A 17,575-nucleotide genomic window follows, 5' to 3' on the forward strand; every position below is an offset into this window, starting at 1 on the left:
ACATGCCCTCCATCCTAGCTCGTAGCTGTACACATTCCCCATGACCGTTCCTGTTGCCAGAGTCCACTTTCACAGTGATTAAAATCACCCAACATAGAAAAACAGGCTGGCTTGAGCTGTGGCATGCCTGTCTTTAGTGTGCAGGCATTGCTGAAATGGGTAATAGGAAACGCTGCCTGCAGTCTAGTGGCTAAGGTACATGACTGGGACCTGGAAGGTTGGTGGTTCAAGCCATGGTGTAGACATGATAAGATCTGACCGTGCCCTGAACCCCATATTGCTCCACGGGGTGTTGGCACTGCATAGTCTAATCAACTGCAAGTTGCTTTGGATAGAAGCATCAGCTAAATAATTGTAATGTAATGTAAGGCCTGTAAAACCTGGGGGATGATGCCTTCGGCGTAGAGATGAGTAAAGATGAGCCACAGGTAACCCTTACCAGGACATATGCAAACAGAACTCTTCCCAAATAAGCAGGTACAAAACACATTTATTTTCTCATTTTAATAAATTGAGTCTTTTATTTTTCACAGAAAAGTGGCACAGAACTCACTGATCAACAAATACCTTTTTTTTTTTTGGCTGTTTAAAAACACTTTTTTCTCTTCATTAACAAAAAAAGGCACTTGTATTTCTTCATTTTGAACAAAGTGAAATGAGCAGTCCGGAGGAGACCCTTATTTTAAGCGATAGGAATAGAGAACTTACTGGGACAGCCTTAGTGGCCTATCTGACCCGTAAAATGAAATGCTAACAGGACACTGAGGTTTATTCTGTCCATGGGGGGACAAAACCTTTGGCATGAAAGATATCTAAAAGCAAGTTTCTGTCATTAGTTACCAGGTCAGCTGTATCACAATAACTATAATGGGGAAGGGTTCTTGTTGGCACTACAGCACAGACCACTAAGGCTGAACTCCTCCAGCACTGGAGTGCTTAGCCAGGGAGTACTGTGTGTGTCTGTGAGTGAGGAAATACAAGAACCGCTATTTCTTACAGGAATAAAACATGTAATTTAGCCAATCTAGGCAACAAAACAGACAGGGCTCAAACAGGGAATGTGTATGTGTGAGTGTGTGCCGCTTGTGTGAGCGTGTGTAGGCATGCGTGTATGCGTGTATGCATGTATATGGTGTCTGTGTGTGAGAACGTGTGCGTACGTGAACGTGTGTTTATGTGTGTGTGCATACGTGTACATGTGTTTGTGTCTGTGTGCATGTGTGCATGTGTACGTGTGTGTGCATGCGCGTGCGTGTAGGTGTGTACGTGTTTACGTGTGTGTATTTGTATGTGTGTACGTGTGTACGTGTGTGTATCTGTATGTGTATCTGTATCTGTATGTGTGTATGTGTGTGTGTGTGTGTGTGTGTGTGTGTGTGTGTGTGTGGGGAAGAGGATGGGAACAGGGTACTGGTCTGACGTGTCCTCTCTCTTCCCCAGTGGGAGCGGTGCCAGATGAGGCTGTGATGTGCTGAATGTGAGTGGAGCTCTACCCCTGGGACAGGGCCGTCTTCAGCTCCCGCAGCAGCATGGACCCCACCACCGTCTTCTCCGTGTTGACGGTGAGCAGGGTCTCCCCTTCCCTCAGCTGGGCCGTGGCCAGCACCAGGGCCCCACTGCAGGCTGTCCGTCCAGCGAACCTGGAGGAGCACACAGAGCGCGCTCAGTACCCCTGACATCAGTACCCCCCGACAGAGCGCACTCAGTACCCCCAGCATGAGTACCCCCCCACAGAGCGCGCTCAGTGCCCCCAGCATGAGTACCCCCCCACAGAGCGCGCTCAGTACCCCCAGCATGAGTACCCCCCAACAGAGCGCGCTCAGTGCCCCCAGCATCAGTACCCCCCAACAGAGCGCGCTCAGTGCCCCCAGCATCAGTACCCCCCCCACAGAGCGCGCTCAGTGCCCCCAGCATCAGTATCCCCCAACAGAGTGCGCTCAGTACCCCCAGCATCAGCACCCCCCCCAACAGAGCACGCTCAGTACCCCCAGCATCAGTACCCCCCCCACAGAGCGCGCTCAGTGCCCCCAGCATCAGTACCCCCCCCAACAGAGCACGCTCAGTACCCCCAGCATCAGTACCCCCCAACAGAGTGCGCTCAGTACCCCCAGCATCAGCCCCCCCCCAACAGAGCACGCTCAGTACCCCCAGCATCAGTACCCCCCAACAGAGCGCGCTCAGTACCCCCAGCATCAGTACCCCCCAACAGAGCGCGCTCAGTGCCCCCCGACAGAGCGTGCTCAGTGCCCCCCAACAGAGCGCGCTCAGTGCCCCCAGCAGCATCAGTGCCCCCCAACAGAGCACGCTCAGTGCCCCCAGCATCAGCCCCCCCCCCCCCCGAGCTGGCCCTCGCCGCTCTCAGAAAGGGCCCCAGCTAATCACTTTCAGTCCAGGCCGACAGAAACCGAGCGTGAAACTCCCCTGTCAATCACTCTCCAGCCCCCCTCACGGGATTCGGTCACACAGATGACAAAGAAAGCTCAAATCTGCTTGATGCATAACATGCGAGAGTGCTGTTCTGCAGGCTAGTTAGTCTTGTCTACTTACATCACTGTAACGCCGGACAGACATCACGTGCCGTGGGGCCCTGACTCACAGGGCATCTGCTACTCCAGCCACAGAGAGCTGGCCAGACAGACGGAAAGTGTCCTGGGGTCCAGCGGTGGGCTAGCCCAGGCCTGAGGCTCTCAGTGGCGCCCGCATTCTAACAAATAACCTTTAGGCTCGCAGAGACTCGCAGAGACTCCATTCAAATTTTTTATAATTATTATGTTGAATGTTGTTCAAAAGTCTTTTGGCAAGATGAAGATATTCAGACTCTTGAGCTATCCACAGTCAATGGGTCTGCATACAGACATGCATCCCAGACCTGGTTCAAAGAGGGCTTTCTGAATCAACAACTTGAACCACATCATATCATTTTGGATTCCTACATAACAGCAGGCAATGCTCCCCTTTGTTCCCCTGTTTTATGATTATGTTCAAAGCCATACGCCCTGGTAGAATAATGGACTTATAAAGCTGTACTTGGATGCCACTGCCCTAGGCTTGCCCCAATTAAAGCCACAATCATACACCCATTTAGGAGAACAGAGCAGGTTTGATAAGAGTCTGCACTGAGTGCCCCTCCACGTTCTGCACACGGTTTCCTCAGAACAACCGAATTCCAAAACACTGCAAATCCTTTAATTACCCAGTAATAGTGGGATAGAGAGAAAAAACCTGTCAGTCTATTATCACAGCTGACTGAAAAGCCATTTGGGGCTCGATACGGCCCCCTGTCAATCGAGCCATTGAGGTCCGCCCAGCGGAGGCCGGTACGGGGGCGGCGGAGAATAAGATGGAGTGCTCCCGCCCGCCCCCTTTCCCCGCGAGCTCTGGAGAATTCCCACCGCCACGTTACTTGGCAACACCACAGCGATGGCCAACGGGCACACATGGGTCCCATTGTAGACGCTAACAAGTGCCAAGCGGGGTCCTCGACCTGGGACCGGGCCTCCTTTTCTGCCGACTGGCTCCTCCCACGCCGCCCCCCTGAATGCCACGTGTCTGAATCGGAGCCATCTGCTTCAATTTGCGCAACATCTTTGGCCACAATGGGCCCCGGTTAGCCCTGACAAAGACCCACAATGGGTCATCTTCAAACAAGCGGCGGAGCCTGTCAGCGCGGCAGGGTCTATTCAACAGCCAACCAACTGGACAGTGTCTCATGTCGAACAATTAGCACACAGCCCACCACCGCCAGCTCTCCAGCCCCCCCTGGGACCGCCGTAATTACCATCAACAGAAAAGAGGGAGTTTATCACCAGATACTCAAAAAACTTCTCTTCAGACTTAATTAAAATATTAGCCACTTAAGCAGGAAGCAGATTCTCTTGAAATGAGTAATTTATTTTTCTCCTCGCCTCCCTTTTAATTACATCAACATCCTCGATGGCCTTCCTAGAAGGCGCTCCAAGCACCAGCCCTTCAGTTGGAATAGGCTCACATCGCTGCTGGGGAGGGTTACTAATAAAATAATTGTATTAAAATTAATGTACAACCTTTAAACACATTAATATTCCAGAAAAATCTTATCAAGCACTAATATCATTGGCACCTTTTTTTTCTTCTCTCTATTTTAAACGGTTAACTGATTATTTTTAGGAATGGATTTAAAATCAAAGGCAAATAAAGGAACGTTTATGTTAAACCAAGTATCAGTTCAGACAAGTACAAAAGCAAACACAGGAAGTACAGTTCATAAGTCATAAGTAATTACTACAAATCCCAGAATACTTCTGATCACCTGATTTACTGAAAGTACATTAATCAGCGGATTATAGCAGAAAGATTTATGTAATGCAAAACATGTTGCTACCTTCACTCGAGAATAGTCAGCTACATCACTTTGCTCTGATTTTAAGTGGTTTTTTTGAGTGTGAGTGTCAACACCATTGTACTGTTCATAAAAACACATCTAATTCCTTTACATAGGATATGAGCATAAGAAATGCAAGGGAAGGCTAATCAAAAACCAATTAACAGATCTGAACAACCACTGGCTGCTACTTTTATAACTGACATTAATTTTACAAAGCAGACACTTCCGAGTGAATATGATTTGTTCTTTTCAAAGTCAGCGAGATGCTGTGGGCAGGCAGCAGGGTAGATGGAGCTCTTGTATATCCATGTAGTGGAGTGGCTTCAAAACCACCCCAACATCATCCACACATTCAGGACTGCAGCCCTTACAGAGACTGCTTACGCATTTGAGCTGTGGTCTTTCTGGGCTTGGACATGGCAATCTAGTGAGATGAGGCTTATATTGGGGCCATTGTTGCAAGACATAGAGCCTGGAATCAGGTTCCTGGATGCTCTCGATGCACCAAGACAGTGCTTTCATCAGCAAACTGTACCGCAGTGAGAGTGTCCATCAACCTGAGAGCCAGGCAGATGCACTTCTAACTAAATTCAACATGAGCAAATATCGAAGAACAAAGATTGCTTTGAGTATGCTGTATCTGATCAGTGACACACTCACATAAGTTTTAGGAAATATTTCCAAAATGAACAATAAATAGACACGGGTATATGTGCCCCTGTAATTTGGCTTGGGTGGTTCAGGCAGAGCAAAATACACAAAAATATAATAATTTAAGATCAATCCCTTTATATACACTGTCACCGTTTTACTGACCCTTTTTGAAACTATAGATAGCTTCATCAATTCCATAGGGCCTTGCTAATGTATGAAGGACACAAATCTATCATTTAGTCGACAACTACAAGAGCCTGAGGCTGCTATCCTACACAAAAGCACATGACCTTGGTTAGAACAACCGTGTCTGAGCCACAACCATACTATGATTCAGTAGTGATTCATTGCCCCGGGTGTTTGTGGCTCTCTGCTGTTTAAATAAACTGGTGGCCAATACATCTGCTCAATAGGCAGGTTAACATGCCACACGAGACTGCGATGAAACATCATGTACACTTTTAATGCCTAACCTGCACTTGTTTTCCTTTAGGCAAGGACAATATACCCCCTTCCTTGGTATAAATCAGTAGGACCAGAGCACAGATATAAGAGTGCGTTTTTAAATGGACCCCGACAATACAGTGGCAGATGTGACCCTCTTTCTCACGTTTGAAACGAGGTATGAATCCCTAGTAACACTGTCTCAGTTTAACAACTATACTACTTTGGTTTAAAATGATTACATTTACGTGAGTATCACAATGCTGTGTTTAATTTTAATTTCACTTAAATAAATGTTATTGTTATTTAACCAGGGCAGCCACATTGAGATCAACATCTCTTTTGCAAGTGAGACAGCATGTCTGTGGACTAAGGGAGGAAACCAGAGTACCTGGAGGAAACCCACGTGAACACGGGGACAACAATGCAAACTCCCAGACAGAGAATCAGGCCAGCTGGGACTCAAACTCAGAACCTCCCTCTTCTGAGGCAACAACGGCCAGACGGACACATACACTTTCTTTATTATCACACAATTATTAACGTACACACAAATATAGTCAAACAAAAACACTGGGGGGCACAAACCAATTCCAAATCCATCTGCTCACCTACATAATTATTTACCCCCGCATAAATGTCATTATTTTTATAATCATTCATACATTCCTATTCATCCAAACACAAAATAAAAACCGCAGCGACCGTCAGCGCAGAAAGCAGCGTGAAGGCTCCCTGTCTCCCCGTTTACGGCAGTTACAGCCCCGCACGAGGAGATGAAGGTGAGATTGTGTTTGACAGGCCTTTATTGGAGCATTGGTATTCCTCAGTCATCTCCGCGGCGCGGCTAAATGGCGCATTAATTGCGCGGTATGAAAAAGCAAACCATAACGCTCCGTCTTCAGGAGGCGTGTTGTTATTGAGTGGCAGCGTCCAGCTACTGTTGTTCCTCATCGCGTGCACCATTTCTTTACCATCTGCCACCTTTTAACTTCCGCAAAGCCTTTAATTACCCCGTAATAGTAACAGAGAGAAATGCTGCGAATGGATCACCACTTGCTTTGAGCTCGGGTGGTGTTCGGTCTTACGGAAAACAGGTTAAGTGTAAACGCTATGGAATTAGTGGTTACATTACATTACATTACATTATTGGCATTTGGCAGACGCTCTTATCCAGAGCGACGTACAACAAAGTGCATACCCATAACCAGGGCTAAGTGTGCTGAAAGACCCTAGAGGGAAGTACAATTTCAATTGGTTCCGTCCTTTGATAAGATGTTGTATGAGGAGACGTGGCTAGGATTACTCCTTTCAAAGGGATGGCACCATTCAGTGAAAACTGGCCTTTCCGACAGCCAAGGCGTGCCTAGAGAATGTGTTGACCATACATTTACAGATAAGACAGCCATCGGTAGGCCAACTTTGTAAAGCCCTGGTATGCCTAACCTTAGTGCCCCTTTAGTGGGCTTTTCAGAAGATCCATAGACGTGTTCAATAGGTCAAGCGCCAAATCTTGGATATCTTTAACGGTAAACTCACAATCTCTTTGGATAACATTTATTTCACAAAACTGCAGAGAAGTCAAAAGGAAATGCAGGGAGAATGACCATTGTGAGACAAGGTTTTACATTTGTTGACAATACATTTGTGTTTGTTCAGACCTGCCCTGAAACACACTGAAAAAAAGCAACAATGTAAGTGGTATATACAATGGGATGCACCATTATTTCAAATTCCTGAATGGAAAGGGACTTCTCAGAGGCGATTTACAAATGCACTAAATGACATAGCGTTAAATGTAAAATTGCTCACTGAGTTCCATAATGCGAAATTATAAAATGGGAACTCATTCTTCTTCCAGGTAAATATTATGGTATTAATTCATATAGTTACATTCGTATTATTCTACATTTTCCTCAGCTGTCCACATATTAACAAGCCTAGTTGCGTGGCATTATCAAGAAAATTGATGTCAATTGATGTCACATATTTACTGTACATAAAGGTCTGTGTAAGCTGTTGAAACAGGAAAAAATAAATAAAATCAAACTATCAAGCTTACATGAACTTTATGACCAAGTGACAGAGGAAACCAGGATAATGGATAATTGGATAAATATGAAAACGTAAACAGGCCAATGTGTTACACACAGTACATACATATACATACACTGGTATACGTTGGAAAGGTCTTCAAATAAATACATTGATTTGTAAATTCTGATGGAAGAGTGTTGCATCAACCAATTACCTGCTACAGTACGAGCAGTAAAAGAACTGGGCTCCATTGCTGGAATTCCAGAGTTTTCAGTCATCCCACTCACTTGGGCAGGGCAGATGGCACCTCAGATTAACCAACATTTGGCCTATGGATTCTCAGGAAGGCTTATCACATCACTCATGGTAAACCTGGCCCATCGCTAGAGAGTGAATACTGATATGTGATTTAGCAAGGAGAACAACAATACGGTTCTCTATTATTGTCCTATAATGAGGACTGCCGGGGCCAAATGAACTTAAGGGGAGAACGTGCCACGCCGATCCTCCACGCCGTCCCTTAATTCACATAATCCCGGCCTGATCCTTTTACTTTGTGTGCTAACGTGCTACCAGCAGTTGTGACAAAGGCCCAGTCAGGCTATCGCTCCTGACATGGAGCCTTCAATTAAAGTCAGCTGAGGCAGACACGGCCCTATTAGAGAGGAGCGACGGCTCCATGCCCTGGCTACACTCACATAATTAGCCTAAAGTTGACAAAATGTCTGACTGGGGCCGCGGCACGGAGGCAGACAGATGGGCCGACCCAGCCGGCCAGTGCAGGTGAAAGCGCAGACACCCGTTCCGCACCAGAAGACTCCCGGAGTCCATACAGGAGAGTATCGATATTAAATACAGCTGAACACGTGCCGTTGGGTCCGGGGACATTTTATCGCGCCTGCGAACAGGATTATGAAAGGGCCGTGAAATTAGTTCTCCAGAAAGAGACTGACTGGCCATCAGAGCTGTCACACACTGCAGCTGAGGGAACACGGGTATCTCCAGTCCTTTCAAAAGCGCATGCGTGTATGAGGAGAACCTTTATACACTAAAAACACTGAAACCATGCCTCTAAAGCTGTATTCTCACTGTAAATATGCATGCGTAATAACCTAAGGTTCATCAACACTTTATTTTATAACTTAAAAATTGCCATTTGTCTCTCTGTGAAGCACCAATGAATGTATCCATACTAAATAAAACTGCTAACATCCCCTGTGATATCCACTAAAGAAAAAAGGCAAACAAATCTGAGTTTCAAGAACAAAAAAAAAATAAGGCTGAATGAAGACAAAAATCCTGTTTTGATTACAGATCCCTTTAATATCCACAAGGCAACCCAAAAAACCCATTACTCATTTAAAACTATGTTAAATCAAATGACCAAATCTCAAAATGAAACAAGCTTAAATCAACTGCTTTCTTACAAGTCTTCAAACAAGGCTTTAAAAGCAAGTTTTACTTGCAGGTTTGCCAACATTGACAATCCGTGTGATTTATTACAAGCTTCCATTTTGCCAAACAATTTACGGGTTTAAGGGGCTAATTTTCAAGGTTGACATTTTGAAAAAGCAGTGGTGCCTCCTAGTGGTGAACTATATAACACCCTGTGAGACAGGAGCTCCATCAGTGCTTTCCTAAACACAAAATCAATGATGTATATTTTTTAAATATTCAAAGAACTGATATAATATTTGTTAAAAATACATCAAAATCATGAGGGTAAAAAGGAGCAGTCTTCTATATTCCCATCACTCTCTTTCATATTCAACGATGGTTATTAATTTTGTCATTTTTAAATTAATATCCTTAGAGCTGATATAAATACTCCAGAATATACTCATTTAATTCAAATGTATGATACGTTCCTCTTTTATGCAACCCCTCAACTGTGTGGGAATGTCTTTCTGTAAAAGCTCACTAGTAAACTCACCGGTTTTCATTTCTATATTCTTATATACAAGAATGTATAAATCTTGCTCAACTATACTATTATTCACTTCTTACATTGATATGGACCTGGGAGGAGCCCTTCACTGTCAATGACTGTTTTTGAACACAGATGTGAAAATCTGAAGGAAACGTTTGCTCTGGATGCATGTGGTGACCCTGGCTTAGTCACACTAGAGCACTGATGTTGGCTACTGGAGGATACTGGACAGAGAGAATGCCCCCTCACATTATCACTGTTACTTTGGGTTATGGAGAGTGGAAAAATCAGCTGCTCTGAAACAACAAGCAAGAATCGTAATTACATCCATATTTTATGCAGTTCTCAAATATTTGAAGCAGTCTTGTGTTTTTCAAAGATTTTCAGTACATGTACTGCCACTAGCAAGAATAAATACAATTTCAGACTGTTCATTAAAATAAATACTTTCTAAATTCTTTCTAATTTCAGATTTGCAATTTTTCCTAAATCCAATCAACACTTGTTACATCTTTACATGTACATGAGTTGAGTACATATTTGTTATATTCCACCTATCATCTGTTAAATAATTAAAATAACATTATATGAAGACATGAACCAAGATGAAATCCACAGAAATAGAATAGAAAGAAGACAGCAATAATGCATGTCAGTACCACTAAAACATGTAAATGTACAATGTGCATATTTTCATAAACTTAAACTTGAAAGAGGATCCCCACCAAAACCCCCAAATTTCCCAGTCTTTCCCTCAGATTATCTGATTATGACGTGCTTTACATGTGTCAAAACCAAGTCTTCAAATTAAGTGATGATGTCACTGGTAAACAAATCCTCACCTCGTCATTAAAATTGTCTTTTAAATTGGGGAATGTCATGCAGTAATTACTAATCTATCGTCTATGCTATATTTCTGAAGTCACACAATATTTTACACATAAGTGAAAGGGTAGATTTGTGACTTAAACTTGAGACATTGGCCTTCATTTTCTGAATTCTATTTCCAACAAATTGGAAAGGAGAAGCATTACATTCAATGAAAATTGAACTTTTTGTTGGATATTTAGTTAAAATGGATGCTTGTGATCTGGTGCATCTATCACAACATCCATCATAAAATACAGAAAACAAGCTTTGAGTGTATAGTGACCACCTCCCAAAAACCAAGCATCACAATGAGCCACTGTCAGCTAAGCCCTCAGACAGGGATGGAGGTCTAACAGGGGATCCCTCTACACCCCTGCCAGACGTCCCTACGGCCACAGCACACGAGGGGTTTGTGGCACTGGGTGCAGTGCAGTAAGAGCACCTTCATTAAAACTGGTAATAGAGAATGACCTCTGCAATGAGTTCTCGGGGCTCAGATCCGATCAGATCGATGGCTTCACTGTGGGCTTACGCTGTATCGGCAGGCTGTGTTCGGCTGTCTGCAGCAGCTCCTGAAGTGCTCCCTGGGACAGAAGTGGTATGATGGTGGAATGGCAATGTGGTGGCAATAGCATGGGAGTGGAAGAGAGTGGAGAACAGGCTGTGGAATGAGAGCAGAATGGGAGTGGAATGGGAGTGGAATGGGAGTGGAATAGTGTGTGGAATGGGTGTAGAATGGGAGTGGAATATTGTGTGGAATGGGAGCAGAGTGGAATGGAAAGTGGGAGCAGAATTGAGCGGAAAGTGGGAGCAGAATTGAGCGGAACGTGGGAGCAGAATTGAGCAAATGGCTGTCTGCTGTAGCTCCTGAAATCCTCTCTGGGATATTAGTGGGATGACGGCAGAATGGGAATAGTGTGGGAGTGGAATAGAGCATAGTGTGTGGAATGGGAGCGGAATGGAAATGGAAGCAGAATGGGACTGGAATTGGAGTAGAATGGGAGAGTAAAAGAGTGTGGAATGGGGTCAGGATGGGAGAGGAATGTGAGCAGAATTGGATTGGAAAGAGAGTAGTTTATGAACGGAATGGGTGCAGCACAGGAGCATTACAGGAGAAGTATCGGACAGGGACGGGGGTATAATAGCGGATAGAGGTGAATAGAATGGTCCATCCCACTCAGTCATACCAGTCTACCAGCTTGTAGCCTAATGAGTATCTGCCAGTTTGCTTGGGATTCAATTTTACTGATTCACTGGCATAGCAATTTTCCCATGCATCTTATCTAGCTTACAATTTACACTCAGTTCATCAAGGTCACAAGGTTTCTTACTGTTTGGCCTTTTGGCATTCAGCTTTGACAAACATACTCAGCTTAACTAGTGTGGAGCTCAACCCTCTTCTGCCCCTCAGCCTCACTGTTGGATCTGCAGTAGAGACGTATTTTCCGTGTATAACAGCGAACAGAATGACTTCTATTCCTCCCTCCTTCATTAAGAATGAACACACCATTTTGGTATCCTTTAATTAGAGTCCTCACTATGACTAATGCTGTGCATAAGAGGCTGTAGATTCTAGACACTGTGTTAAAATGGAGCATGCTCATTCTTCCGTGTCCGCTAAGTGCTCACACCAGCAAGGCATGCTGCTCATTATGTTCTTCAACGCTCCCCTCGGCCCGTTCTTCCACTACAATCTGGGTCTATAGGTACTATTATAATGCTGGGTTCCCACAAACCAGTCTGGTTTAGGACTATTTACTATCCAAGTAGGTACATCTTGGAGAGTACATTTTCATTATGAATACAGGTTCAAGTTCGACAATGATAGATTTCCATTCCACCTGCACAACTATTCAGCAGGAAGTTTTAACAGCAACATTAAGGAACCAATGAACTGAGTCAAGAACTCTACAAAATTAGCATTCATGAGTATCTAAATCTAGGGAAACGTGGCTTTACACAATCCAGTGAAGCAGAAGTTTCAGCTAATCTGGACCGAGCTATGGTGCCAAAGCACACTTTCCTCTGCTGAGCACCTGTCCATCAAAATGGTGACCTGCCTATAATCACTCAACTTCTCCTAGCCTCCTTCACAACAGGAGGCGCGATGGTCACCCTGAGGAGGCAGAGGGAGGACGAATGGCGGTTTTTGGCGTGCCCTCGTTCCGGGACCCGAGCGCACGTGGCGGAAACAGGCGGGCCTCTCCCGGACGGGTTGGGCACACAGGAAAGATTGATGACACAGGACAATTTGTGCTATTGGTTATTCAACATGAAATATGAGGTTTTGTCTTGGGGTCCCTCCCATTCCCTGCCATTGATTTCTACATTCTCTCAACGTGTCCTTGTGCTAGCGTTGCCCAAGGTTGTTTTTATATGCAATCATATTTTATAATCAAATTACAGGATTATTGTCATCCAAATGTCAGATGAGGTGCCATTTTACAATATGTGGCAGATTGTTTTTCATCTCTTTCAGTTGTGTATGCATCTCGGCTGTTCCACAGTATTACTCCTTACAAAATCATGATTTGCGATTCCTGTTGCACAAGTTTTTGGATTCACATTTGTATTTTTTTGAATTATCTACAATAATTACTGAGTAATTACTTGTGCTACGGAAGGACTGAAAACAATTAATAGAAGACAGCAAAATATGAGGTGGAGGGAGAGAGGGAGAGGATGAGGTGTAATTATCTATCAGGTGCTCATATATGCATGGCAGAAGAGGAAGCTCATCAGCACATACTGTGTACACTAATTACACGCACAAGCATTTTTAAACATTTGCGTAGCAGGCCTGTCTATAACAAGCAAAGACATTTCACACAGTGTTACTGTTGGACCCCTAATTTTTACAACTGCAAACTGTTTCAACTACATTCACATGTCAATGATGGACATTGACACATCCATGGTAGAATAACCACTGATAGAATCTCATTTTTCAAAACCACTGTTTTAAAAATCTCTATGAAGGTTCTGGTGTTGGATTTTATACTACAATTAAATATACCTGTAACCAATCCCATGTATGATTATAAGCAATATTACAAATAATTTAAACAATAACTAGAACATTTATTTCTAGCTTCATAGTAGACATTTACTGCTTTCCCGAACTAATGAATATCAAGTTTTATGAGATAAATATTTTGTGATCAAACAAGGATTACACAAGTGAGGCGACTACTTTTTTTGACAATACTGACAGGCAACTATGAGCCTGGCTTACCTGAGGATACTGTCCTGACCAGACGGGACAACGCCCATGTTGGCCACAGAGATCACCTTCCTGCCGAGGGGTTGGCTGGATGCATTCTCTGGTGCCATGGTGATGGTCGCCGAGCTCTCATTCATCCCCGTCAGCTTTCCTATTGGTGGAGATCAGGCTTATGATTAAGCGCTGAATAACTCATTTCCTTCTACAATTATTTATATACTTCTTTCCATACATGTAACTAAATATATGTAACTTTAACTGTAGAACTATTCGGCACAGTGCAACAAGTATCAACTGCAATATTACAGTAAATAAACACTGCTGTGTGAAGTAGTCTTCAAAACGTACATGCATGAGCATCTAAATCATACTCTCATGCACACCCTCAGCAGACTCAGACCTCATTACTGCTGAAATGGTAACCATGTAATTGTGCAAAATGAATAATACAATTAAATTTAGATGATTAAAGTAAATTCAGATGCTGCCAGTGATCAACACCGTCAACACCATATCAAGTGTGGTTAGAGTCGCGTCTCTCCAGAGGAAGGAACAAACACATCATTAGTTCAGCACTGAATCCCTTAGTCGTATAACTGACACAAAGTTAGCCCCACGGACAGTTCTGTAAATAAAACAAAAGATGGCAATGTATTGCTTGATGAATACATACTTGGTTATTTATCATTCATAACACTAATCACTGAATATTAATTAAACCAAACCAAAGTAGTTTAATTAAGTAGAATTTGGTCTGTGTAATTTTGGTCTTTGTTTTGAAGAAACCAGGGCTATTGAGTTATGTGAAAAAAACATATTGTTGCAGACTGTAAGTTTAACCACACAGCGAAAACAACAAAAACAATAAATACTTATGGACTGCACTGTATTAGCATGCTAGTGTGTAATATTCTAATCTAATGGAGGATGTTGTAGACATGTGAGGAGCTTACAGCTGTATTTAGAAATTACAAATTGTGGAAAAGATTTGATGAAGTAAACCTAAAGGATAATAATGGCTTATAAACTAGCAAAGAAAATTCCACCAGCAATGTCATCAAGATATGCCCATCAATCTTGGCTCCCTCCTGAATTCCGATTCAGTAGCTTAAAGCTTCAATTGCTTTTCTTTTCAATCATGTTTTAAATTATTTATTATGTAACCATGCTTATTTTATTTTATTTTAGTTGTCGTATTATATTGCATTTAAAATGACTAACTATTACCCTTGAATCATCATCTCCGAAAAAACTCATATAAAACAGTTTTGTAGGCACTTTATTGCGTGTTGTAGCACTTCCTTGTCTTTCATCATATACAGTGAACAAACATATCTGTTTAACTCTACAAATGGACTAAGTACAGCTGTTGAAAAATGCTTTTGAAAATAAATAAATAAATAAATACAGCATATTGAGGTTGAATAAAAAAAATTCCCCCAATAAAGAAATCAGCTCCCAATTTTTGCCTCCCCACTTCTGTTTTTAATGTCAGCACGTTTGATAATTAAAGGCTGATAATTCAATGTATTGTGTCACCTGGTGCCCACCCCCCCCAAACTCATATACACAAAATGCTCACTTATTAATTCTATTCCTTTCCCTGCTTCCTCAGAATACTAGCTTTGAACTTCACAGAGCAGCGCACATGTGTTATTTTCATATATATCATTATATTTATTTAATTTGAAGAACCTGCTTGTGGGATTTTTGTCAATCATAAAATGCCATTTTCCAAATTAAAAAGTATATCCATTATTGGATTTTTATGTAAAAATATGAACTAAATATGAAAGTAGTGCATTGCCTTTGAATTCGTTGATGTCGCTGTTCTTATCAAAGCATTTTTCCTGTTCTAAGTAAAAGCCACTTTAATTAGCTTGGCAGCCCATAGGAACGTCTTCAATGTGAAAAGAATACACCAAGAAGTCATTCAGTCTAAGAATTAGTACAGTTTCAATATCCAGTTTAAACTAACACTTTTAACTAATTAGTTGAAATGCTACATCAGATATATCTGTTAAGAACACTGAGTGTTCTTGGGGAAAATAAAACTGCCTAGGCGCTTCCTACTCATCAGACAAAATAAAATGGAGTGCAACGAACATTTTGAAAAGCAGATAATCATTGAACATACAAAAAGTAATTTTGTTAATAAAGACGCAGCTAATTTAATATACAGAATTATTTGATTGTCAGAAGCATTGAAATGCTCAATAAATGTATTCCATGAAAAATGTCCATAGTTTAATTAAAAAAATTAAATATATGGTGTGAGAACGCACACCATATTACAACAATGTACATCAATAACAAAAGCAGTTGGAAACAAAAAGTAAATAAAGGAAAAGCAGGTGAAATCCCTGTAGAAAAGCTGCATGTTCCTTACAGAGGCCTTAATACGGCAGGGAAGGAAGTGCTTAATTCTCCCAAAACATAAGAAAGGGAACGTTCTGTAACAGGCTGATCAAGTAGAAAATAAGATATGTGCTTAGCAACTCGCAGGCACTCCAGAGTAGCTTTTAAGCAGAGCGAACAGGTCGGCACAACAGCAGTAAGAGATTTGTGCGTGCTCACTTAGGGCTTAAACCTTATCCATTAAGCTCTATTGAAGAGCAAATGCTGAATAAATGAATGTAACTATGTTTATGTTAAAAGCCTGTTTTCCACCCACCGCGCAATTAAAGGAAATGTTGCACAAAACCGTCACTTTCGTCGAGCTTGTGCAAATGGAAAGATGGATGGCACTCAGGCAAGACAATGCATTGCTTCATATTTAACCTTAACGCTCTTGTCATTAATGGTTATTCTAACTTGGGACTTTAAAAGACCAGGTACTGCTCCATTGAAGTAAAATAAAAAATCAACTATACCATGCTTTTCAGAACAGAAGATTCATTATCTGCGGCTAATGTATTGGCATAAAGCAAAGTAACATCCTATCAAGTGAGGCGCATGTTAATCTAACTAGTTTTTTTTGTTGCTTTTTACCCATGCAGTTTTATTGCTATAGGCAATTTGTAGCACTCAGCATGACAGTGTAAACTGAATCAAGATTAATTTACATGCAGAGGAACACTTAGCTGTGCAGCATGGTAAGCAAGCGCATTGTCTCGATTGCTGAGCTGGAAAGAAAAAAAGTGTTGTAATTAACTGCCATCAAATGTGATTGCTTAAGGTAGTTAAAAGGCCAAAAAATGGCAAATGCTCTTCTATTCAAAAGAATGGAGCTTTGCTGAAAGACTGTGGGATTTACTGTCCAATGCATCTAAATGAATAGGTTCCATTTGGGCAAAATTGGCAACAGCCCACACTGGCGAAACTCACAGAAATCCAATACTAATATTGCTAAATGCCACGCCACTTTATATTGATATACAATTTGTGAGGACTGCAAATGTATGCACTGAATGACCATTTGTCTGCTCTGCCTGAGAACGACACATTTATTCGCTATTTTTATTTTATTTTTTTCCGAGAGGCGTTCGATGGGCGAAATGGAAGCAGGCGAATGTACGAAATTCATTATTGTAAACACGGAAAAGAGCAAAAAAAAAAAAACTAAATAAGCACAAGAAGCAGGACTGCCAGGAAAATAAGCTGCTCGTCAGACACTGAAGCAGAGGTTCCCCTCTGGCGTGCGGGGAGGCGGAGAGCCTTCCGTTTCGCACCCCTGGACGAGATTCGGAGGCAGAGAATATGCACGGGCACAGGCAGTGAAGCAGACCCATCGTCCGCTCCACTCTAATGGAAGCCAGCGTTTCCATTACGCCCGTGGGGATTCTGATAAGACCTGCTCCAGTCCTCCTCAGAGATAAGACATCACTCCAGCAGGCTCCGATCCTCCGAGCGAGGCAGCGGATACAGCCCAGGGCTGCTGAGGGATTTGGGAGAGCATGTGGCATATTTGCCAACCGCCGGTCCCATGTCAAAACGGGAATTCAGGAAGACAGGGGAAGGGTATGCCGGGGCACCAGGAGACCTGCCTATATTTACAAATATTTCATATAAACAAATTTTCAAATAGCTTTATTCTGAGTAGCCTTTCTGCTCT

The 17,575-nt window shown here is 42.6% G+C and overlaps 1 protein-coding gene across 1 annotated transcript in view; it reads right to left on the reverse strand.

The window, feature by feature from the left end:
• Positions 1-489: 489 nt before the first annotated feature.
• Positions 490-17,575, reverse strand: part of ap3b1a (adaptor related protein complex 3 subunit beta 1a) — an 83,616-nt gene continuing 66,530 nt past the window's right edge. The window contains exons 26-27 of the mRNA XM_061263157.1: positions 13,534-13,672; positions 490-1,640 (exon numbers count right to left, since the gene is read on the reverse strand). Of these exons, the coding sequence (XP_061119141.1) occupies positions 1,490-1,640; positions 13,534-13,672 (290 nt within the window). The 3' untranslated portion in view covers positions 490-1,489. The remainder of the gene's footprint in view (positions 1,641-13,533; positions 13,673-17,575) is intronic.

Source organism: Conger conger, chromosome 12 (genome assembly GCF_963514075.1).
Source record: "Conger conger chromosome 12, fConCon1.1, whole genome shotgun sequence".
NCBI lineage: Eukaryota > Metazoa > Chordata > Actinopteri > Anguilliformes > Congridae > Conger > Conger conger.